At 39.7% G+C, this 10,048-nt stretch overlaps 1 protein-coding gene across 1 annotated transcript; it reads left to right on the top strand.

Annotated features, from left to right (window-relative positions):
* Positions 1-5,461: 5,461 nt before the first annotated feature.
* LOC116377801 (olfactory receptor 2A12-like) lies at positions 5,462-7,814 on the top strand (the record flags this gene model as incomplete). The annotated part of the gene is given in 6 exon segments (XM_031839533.1): positions 5,462-5,534; positions 5,536-5,561; positions 5,665-5,888; positions 6,465-6,642; positions 6,752-7,055; positions 7,527-7,814. Coding segments are annotated over 6 exon segments (1,093 nt in total), but the record flags the coding sequence as incomplete, so codon positions are not given.
* Positions 7,815-10,048: the final 2,234 nt, after the last annotated feature.

Below are 10,048 nucleotides of genomic sequence, written 5' to 3'. Positions count from 1 at the left end.
AACCTGTGCATGAGCTGGCTGTAACTGGAACAGATTTCTACTGATTTGACTTATACCTCTGGCTAGTGTTGCACAGTATACCGTTAAAAGTAAGGTATTGCAATAGCCTGCCTTCATAAACCCCATTTTACGATACCCCATTTTATTAGTATGGTGCTTTAGGAATGACAGTGTTTTGAAAGAGTTGTTGACTATTTCCTGTGAGATGAAATGTTGCATTGATGTGGGGCGGTGTGTGTGAGTGAGTGAGAGTGTGTGAGTTGGTACGCTCTGCTTCAGAATAAATATTGCATGGGAGCGGAAGGTTTTAACTTTGTGCGTTATTGGGATCTGACCATGTGCTTGTGGTCACCATGTGCTCTGTAACAAAGGGAACTGACTTCGGCCTGCTTGTTCAGCCAAAGGACTGCTCTGGGTTGATAAAACACCAAACCCCCCCAAGAAACAATTTTACACCTACGTGTGAATTCTGAGTTCCGGCTGACCAAAACTCAGCGCTGCAATCCCATTGGACAAATAGCCACAGACACCCCAGGACCCCCTGTGGTGCAGCCCTGCTTTCCCTGAAACTACAAAACTCTCCGTCCCATCTAGCTCTTGGCCCTTCCCGTCTGACTCACGTCGGTGTAAGGAGGCACAGAAACATAGCTTGGCTGTTTTTAAAAGAAAACTCGGCCACGCGATTCAATTCGCTTGCAAGGAGGCCAGAACGCAACGTTGCTGCTTTTAAAAGAAAGTCCTAGGTCACTAGGACTACTCAGAAAAGTACCATATGAAGTGTTTCTGCCCAAAGTGACAGAGTATCTCAAGATCTTGTTCATGCATGAGCTCAATAGGGAGCATGGGATTCACAGGTGGTGTCTAAAGCCATGAGGATGCTGTACTGGACCATCATGGTAAAATGTTAGCCAACATTTGTTTGGATTCATCCGATGTTACCTCAGTTGTAGTCATGACCTTTGGGTACTAACCAAAAAGATAACTTCCTGCTCAGAACCTACTTTTGATGTGCAAGTCTATTTCAGAATACGGTCAATGCCAGCGGGAAGCAGGCTGTTTGTTACATGATACAATACGTCCATAAAGCCAGAATGAAAAATCGTTATCATATTTTCATACTTTCATTTCTGATTGTTTGATTCCTGCAGTCCTCCTGAGTAAGAAGTTTCACAACTGAACTGTGCTTTACTCCCTTGCTGAAAGCTGGAACAACTCTGTCTAATGAGGCTGTTAATGAGTTGTTAGTTGACACTGCTCTTGCAGGATGATGACATATCCAGAAGAGCTAGGTAAACACTTTGTCCCGAACTGCGCGGTACAGTCAAGGGAGGAGGGTGGGGGGGTAGACAGCAAGAACTGCACTGCCTCATGACGTTACAAACTTTCTGTGGCCTGGATTATTTTAACAACAAGCACAGAATTAATTTTAGTTTTACTAAAACTACTGTATTACTTGTTTGTGATCGAATCTGAATCATAGGAGAACCGCTCTGCATTAAATCTTCACCAATGGAGTAAACGCTTACTAAGAAGAAGTCACAAAATGTATATTTATTCTATTCCCCAGGTGTCACAACTGAATTTGGTCCATGAACTGGGGTTGTATAGATTGTGTAAAGGAGGGATTCGCATTGACTAGCATTGAGTAAAAAATTCAATTGACATAAGAATCCACATTCTCATCTTCTACAAATACCAAAAATAGATTATTGTAATAAAGTGCATCGCCACCTGAGACAATTCAAATTTAGAAAAATACACTTCATTTAACTTTCTGAACAACAAACAGTTCTAGCACGAAACATCCTGTAAAACCATTAAATGAAGTTTCTCCATTCCTTAATCCATTTTTGTAAGAATTAAACAAGCGTGACATAACTATCACTATGTTAATGAGCGAGCTTTAAAGGTGCGGTTTGTGAGGAATTTAAGTTTAAAAGCATTAGTATGTTGAAAAGCGCTCAACGATGGATATTATGTGTTACAATATGTTTACTTGTAGAAGGTTTAAACTAAAGGGAGAGTTACTGAATGTACTGTGCACTGTGAGAGAAACCAGAGAATTTATGACACCGCCATAAAGTCAGAGAGAGGGGGATGTTGCTGAAGACTTTCTGAGCACAGCCTTCAAGAAGGGAGGAGGACTTGGTCAAGGAAGTGGCCAACTGAAGTCCGAAGGGTTCAGCCACTCATTGAGCTGATCGATGGGCTGAGGAATGTGTAATATGAGACATTTCAGAGACTTTGGAGGGACAAAGGAACTGTGAATCCCTGGAGATAATCAGACCTCCTCCGGACCATGGGGCAGATACACCAGTCTGTCGTGTGGTGCGGATTGGGCCTCTATTTCATGAAATATATATATTTGTTTTGTAATTCATAGTGTGATTCAGTTTGTAACTGTTTTAGCTTCTGTCAATTAATAAATACTTTTGATTTAAACTTCAACCAGCTGATTCGGCCTTATCTTGCTGACGGATCAGGAGCAACGAGGGGGGCTTTTTCCTTTGCCTTTTGTTTGAGAAATTTTGAACATAACAGGTTAAAGAAAGTTAACCACCTGTTGACTCTCGCTTCACATATATTGCACAGACATGAGGATGTATTTCTCAAAATGTCCCTTGAATTTAGTGCACATGCATACATAAAACTTAATTTTCATCTTACTGTATGGCCTTGCTTAGTTGTCATACACTATTGCATCATTACTTGGACTTTGTTTTCCAACTAAATTTCAAGATGAACAATAGCTGGTCTCACGAGAGACCCAATTAAACCAAGTGCGTCGGTAGACTGACTTACATAGGGTTGAAAAATGTTCTGTATCATTTGTGATAGTCTATGAAAACAATACATTTTAAGTTGTATATTTATTTTGAAGGATAAATAAATCAAACGCCAAGTGGCAAAAATAAATAAATGTAAAGTAAAGTTGTTTATCCCTGAAGTGTGTTTTAACATTTTACATAAGATCTTTATATGCAATAGAACTGCACTCAGTTCTGTAAGTGTTCAGTCAGGTTAAAACTTACATTCTGAATTTTATTAATTTCTTCTGGCTCAGTGTGCTGTGTCTAAAATAATATTAGAATCTACTCCAGAGACTATTAAAGCTCCAGGGCCATGAGAGATCTGGAGTCAAACTATTACATGGAGTATTATCCGAAGGGATTCACTATTAAGGTATTGTCGCCAAATAAATGAAATTAGCTCCCTGGGTATATTACAGCTGTTTAGAATGTCCCAAGGAGAGAAAAATCCTCTGAAATGACATAACAGAAGGCACTAAGAGGGCAAAATGACGGGACGCATGCTCTGCCTCAGGCCTGCAGGGAACGGCTCATTACACCATTTCCAATTCTGCAAAAAAACATACAAAAAAAGCTTGCAAATTAGCCTCTTGAGGGAATCAACCACAGATGCAGTCGGGCTACAACTAATGATTTATTATTTATCAATTTATCTTTCAATTAATTAGTTCAACAAATCAATTGACTATTTATTCTACAAGATGTTGCAAATGCACACTCTTCACAAAATCTTATCATTTTCATTTTAGAAATTACTTAAAACAATATTTTCTGTCACTCAACCAATTAATCAACTATTCATTTCAGCACTTGTAAAACATACTTTCGACTTTCCTCAACTACAAACTGTCAACTCTCTAGCAGGGCGACTCCGGGGAATCCCAGCACAACGCCCCTGTAGCTTCTCATTTGCCCTCACGAGAGGCCTGAACTGTTGTTCTGCTCCTGTTTCCCAGAGGACAACAGTCTTGCTTAAACATGTTGTGACCAAACTGACTAATTGATCCTGAGAGTGTTCGGCCCCCAAATACAGACAGAGACACAAATATTTATCCCACAAATGATGCAGCTTATTGTTGTTCAAGTACTTTTTGTCTTTGCTAGTTTTTAGTTTTGAAAGACATACAACAATTCCCACCACTATGTGTTCTGACTCTGACATTTCTGGCCTTTGATTGAGCTGCACTTTCTTTATCAGCGTGGTTCAGTCTGAAGTGAAAATAGAGTCAGTAATTTGTATTTATTTATTATTTATTGATACAATGTTAACGTCCTTTTGGGGAAATCATTTTCGTTGTATGTTTTCTTTAATTTGTGAACAAATAAACTCATTTTCTGAATCTGCTCTTTTGATAGATGATCTATAGATTATGATAGATCTACTATAGAAGATGCATAGCCCGAGTATTATACTCTAACAATAAAATCACAACTGATAATGACTGACACAGTAAGCTATAACATGCTTAAAGAAAGACTAAAGAAATAGGAATAAGTACAGCGATAGTAAGAGATTGTGGATAAGGGCCAATACACACGGCAACATGTGAAGAAGGGGAGGACTGGCACTGCTCAGTGGTCAGCATTTACATGACAAAACCTTGTCCTCCTTGACTGCCGTGTGACTGTAATTAACTTTAGAAAGAAAAAGAGAGTTGGTATTCATCAAATGTTGGCAGGCTTTTGGCATGTACATCTATAAACCTCAAACTGCTAATGAAAATTTCTGTAACCCCAGAAATTCACCCAATTTCCAGATTATTGATCGTTAGGCACCTTAATCCTAAACTGAACGTCACACGACAACTGATCTGGGGCGTATCTTCGAACACTTCCAAACTTTTGACATGTGGCCTTTACTCTCGTCAAAGTGAAACATACCGTATTTTAAAAAGAAAGCAAAAATCTCACCTTCGTGTCTCCGAGTATGTTCTTGAGTGTTGCTGGTAGTGTTAACAGCCCAGCAGGCCTAACTTTGTGTTTCAGTCCCCATACTTTCCTGTTATCCTTCTGTCCAATGATATAAAAGGTTCCCTGACCGATAACATAATATTTTGTAGCTCATGATATTATTACACAACACTGTATGAAGATATTCTAATGTTTTTACACTGTATGAGAACACTAAACTTGAACTTAGACCAGCATATTTAACATTATAATCCGCTTCAGTTCTTTGAACAGCACTAGTGGGCACATATATTTGCAATGTACCATCTATATATTTAGTTAACAGTCATGAGTAGGCCTATATTTTGTCCACACTATACTGTAGGCTGTGTATTTTGTGCTGCACTCCTCTGTTTATAGTTCCGAATATAGATCCAGATGTAGCCTACTAGACAGAGTTCCCCATAATTAAATTACAGCAATATTGCATTCTGACTTTTCCTGCACCAAAAATGTTCCTATGTTTACTTTTGGTAGAGGCTAAACATAACGCAGGTAAAGTAGAGCATACCCTGTATTTTCATAAAGCCTACATTTTTCTACTAAACTAAAGCCTACCATGACGTTACATGGTTTATAGCGATGTGTCATTATTTAAGTTTTGCAGAAAGTCATTGGGATTCATTAAAAAAGAGAGAGAGAGTAGAGTTGTTATGGACAACTTGAGAACGCTTTTCTTTTTTTCTTCCACTGGGACAAAGTTGTATCGACACACCGAGCGCTTCCTGCCTGTCAAAAAATCTTTATAAAACAAAAAGGCTGCTGCTTGTGTTGGTCAGTCTGTCAAGGCCGTCCAGTGAGGTAAGCACTGATATGCATCTCAAACTCTGTGACACACTGCAAATACCATCCCTCTCAGTCATGTGTGCTGTACTGACGCCTATCTGCCTAACTCTGCATTCAGTATGTTTCAGGTGGATGAGAACTACACACGGGTGTCAGAGTTTGTTATTGTTGGCTTCTTAAATCTCCAGCCGAAGTATTTTGACCTGGTAGCGTGGAACTTCTTCTTCCTCTATGTGACCACAGTGGTGGGCAACCTTCTGCTGGTGGTGTTGTTTGCTTTGAAGCACAGCCTCCAGAAGCCCATGTACATCATCATGGTCAGCCTGGCCCTCTCAGACATTGGTAATAATGGTGTTGTTTGAATTTACCTGCAATACATCTTCTGTTCTCAGGTTCTAATGTATTAGCTACTGCTTTAATAAACAAAATATTACTCCTAACAGTCATATTTAAAACAGTTAAACAAAGATTGATGGTCTCATTGGTTGTATAAATTACTGTTGTCGACCTTGAACATGATAGAGGCAACAGTGGCAAATGGGAATATGAGAGAAAGAATCAACATCTCAATAATTGAAGTGCAATCCAAGTTTCTGGTGAAAGAAGTTGAAAGAAGTAGGCCAGAATGAACCACATATTGGTGTAAAAATCAATGGACATCCCAATTTTGTCTCCAGTAACTGGTGTGAAGGATTTCAGGTTGAAGAAACAGTATGAATCAGTCTGCCCTTCAGTTCAAATCAATGCATTCAAGTGTGACATGACATCATACATTTGAAAATGAATGTGATCCTGAAATTGCATGGCATGTAGTGTTCGACATGAAATAGTTATTCATATAGTAAAGCAGAACGGCTGTTGTGATCTGCATGTCTTGTCTTCTCGTTTTTCTTTTCACTTCCTCTCTTCTTCCTCCAGGCTTTACCACCGTAGCTTTACCTAAACTAATCGCTCGCTACTGGTGGAATGACGGGAGTCTTGGCTTTCACACTTGCCTCTTTCAAAAGCACATGATCCACTATTTTGGCTCCTTGAACTCCCTGATTTTAATGACTATGGCCCTGGACAGATATCTGGCCGTCTGTTTTCCTCTCAGGTGAAGAGAAGCTGTTTGATTAGTCTAACTTCTACACACTGGAATATGACAAAAACAAATGATTCTCTTTTTTCTCACCCTCTCTTTATATCCCCCTTTCCCTCCTCAGATACCCGATGTGGATGACAAACACAACCATGACAGGCCTCACGCTCCTCTGCTGGGTGGTCTCACACATATTTTCTGGCATTAGCACTGTCAACTTCACTATGATGTCATTTTGTGGGCCCAACCAAATCATACAAGCCTTCTGCGACACCATCTCTCTTACCGCTCTAGTGTGCGGGGACACCACGGAAAAATTCAACACCGCCTTTGCTGTAGCAATGTTTGTTCTTAATGGTCCTTTAGCCTTCATCATCTTCTCCTATATTTGCATCGTCGTCTCAGTGCTGCGCATGTCCGGTGGACAGGTGAGGTTCACCTCTTTCTAGCCACAGATAATGGTGTATTTTTACATATTGCATGTTTGTTAGATTAAAACCGGGGTTTCGTTTTTTGGCAAAAATTCAATCAGCTGTAATTCAAGTGGTCTGACAGAAGACTAGACTTCTGCACCTCCTCGTGGCTTTGTTTTCAGGCTTTAGAAAATCCAGTAAATGACAGGAAACTGTTGCCAATCCCCGGGCATTTCAGAGACAGGCATTTCCTATCAGCTGTTCTACGAATGCAGATGATTGTGCGCATCCCTTCAGATGGTGAAAGCCTGATTCAACAGTTAAATATCCTTCAGGAAAAGTTGCTGTTCCAGCATTGGCAACACAAATAAACTGCCTGCCCCAGCTTTAAACCAGATACTTTCATTCTAAAATTGACACATATTTTCTGTCTTTTTATCCTATTATCAATAACTGCCTTTAACATGAATCTGCTGTTCTCCTCAGGGCAGAATGAAGACATTCTCTACCTGTGCCACCCAGGGCTGCATCATTTCTATCTACTACATACCGCGTTTCTTTGTCTACTCTGCACGTTTCTTTCCTAACCTGACGATGACCCCTGACAAGCGCATAGTCACCACCCTCTTCTACAGTTTTTTCCCTCCACTGATCAACCCGTTTATCTACTGTCTGAGAACCAGGGAGATCAAGCAAATATTGACACGCTGGGTGAGGAGACGAATGCGCGTTACGCCTTCGAAATGTGTCCAAACTGTCACTGTCACCAAATAAAAACTGACAAGTAATCCGGGATTTTGATGATACAGAAGAAAATCAAGGCATAGGTCTGTCTACCCTCTCTTTGTCCTGCTTTCGCTTTATGTGTATCATTACTGCTTTAATTCCTAAATAAAAAGACAGTATGCATTCAGTGACAGGTTCTTGACTGCTGTGGTTGGACACGTTGTAAGACACTGACAATATTTCCGTCCCCTTAAAAATCACATAAAGAGAGAGAGAGAGAGAGAGAGAGAGAGAGAGAGAGAGAGAGAGAGAAGCTGCAGACATATCAGATATGGCCTGTCAAAAACAGAACAGAACGTAGATTTCTGCTCTCAGATTTCCAACTGTTTGGTTGTATTTTGCTTATTCTTGCTCTTCTGTGAATTAGTAGTTGGCTTTCTTTAAATGATGACTGTACATTTTAATTGTACGGACCCAGTAATATTGCCCTCCCCATTTCCTACTTTCATAAGCAATATTACTTTACTTTTTTAAAGAGGGCTACACATTCACACTACTCTTATTCAGTCCACCTCACTCTCTAATTATAATATTCATACAAGTCATACAAGGTTCCTGAATATTTTTAAAAGAAAACGATAAGTCAGTTGAATACAAACATGTTTGGCAATGATTTAAATCATTCATCTAATGTATTATATGGCACTTGATGGAGTGTTTCATCCAAAGCACCCTCTGCTGTCCGTTTAGAGCACTGGTGGTTCATGTTGCTGATCAGGTATTTTGCCAGAAGATGGCGACATCCTCAAACCTGACATACGGGTCGAACGCAGATAAAAGAAAATCATATCTTGCCATGCTGTTTGGATTATGTTTGGTGGATGCTATCCCATAGTGATATGCCTATATGCTCCACACAAATATGAGTCATGAATGTGTGGGTGTAGCTTTTTTAATGGGGCTCCCCATCCATGCCCACCCTGCCTGCTTCATTTTACACCCTGTTGTAGACAGTCACACGTAATCTGTCATTCATGCTGTATACTTAAATGTCACTGTTGTTAATAATATCACATATATTGTAAATGTTACTGCAAAATGTTTACTCATGCAGACTCACACTACCTGTGAAACAAGAACGCGTCTGTATAAAGAGACTGGTGTATTGTTCAGAGGCCGGGCAGCAGCAAAACTGAGTGGTTCAATGTGCCGTTCTGAATGGTACTACTGTAACCACAATCCTCTCTGTCTGCATTTAGACTCTTTAAACAGTGTGTGTGTGTGTGTGTGTGTGTGTGTAAATACCAGGCGAATAGTTGCATTCATGTCACTGTGTGGACACAGCATGATTGCAAGGAGGGGATGAAAACAGGGAGGAGGAGAGGAAAAAAGCTACACTGGAGTTCACTGAAGGCAGCAGAAGTCCAGTCAAAGTAACTACAGCTGTCATCTTTTAATAAAATAAAAATGTTGCAAACCTATTGATATTCAATGTTTATTCAATTGAATGTTCCATTTCTGTAATTGAAAACAATCCCCGCGGTAATGGAGCATCTCTTGTTTGTTCAGTTTGTCATCGGCAAACTATGTCGGGATGGCAGGCTGAACTGTGCTCTGTGTTCCACTCTTCTTCCTGCTGCACTTTGGTCGAATGACTGTTGTGCAAACTGGACAAGTGGCTTAACAGCATCACATGGTTGTCACAAAGAAAATGATGCAATTAAATTGTATTCCTTCTTGCGTGAAGACTATAAGTTTGTCGTCTTTATTGAATGTTGAGTGAGCGTATTGTAAGACATTTCTTCCACTGATAGACAAGCGTTGGTACGTTTCTGACGGCCCACCACTGATTCTCTTTCATGTAAATTGACTGTCAAGTCTTAACTGACAAGCAATATTTTCAAACTATTGTTGACTTTAAGGTGGTGTCACAAGTACTTGTCAACCACCTTCAGAATCTATTGACAGCCAACCCACAAGCAACAGAGTCCTACACACAGTGCTGCACGGTGCAGTACATGTACTCAAGCACAGCTTTGAGTTGCTTGTACTTTGCTTGAGTGTCTTTATTTTAGGGTTAGTTATACTTCTACTCTATTACATTTCAGCTTGAACTGTACTTTTTACTTCACTACATTTATATCACAGCTAGAGGTACTTTACAGATTAATACTTTACATACAGCACACAATAATCTTATGTCGAAAACCTATTCAGATCCTTTTACTTTTGTGAGATGATGAATGGTGAAGGAATATATATATATATATATATATATATAT

Source organism: Anarrhichthys ocellatus, unplaced genomic scaffold (assembly GCF_004355925.1).
Source record: "Anarrhichthys ocellatus isolate YVR2014 unplaced genomic scaffold, GSC_Weel_1.0 scaffold1699, whole genome shotgun sequence".
Taxonomy (NCBI): Eukaryota; Metazoa; Chordata; class Actinopteri; order Perciformes; family Anarhichadidae; genus Anarrhichthys; species Anarrhichthys ocellatus.
Note: the sequence above shows the minus strand (reverse complement) of the source record. Positions and strands in the feature narration are given on the sequence as shown.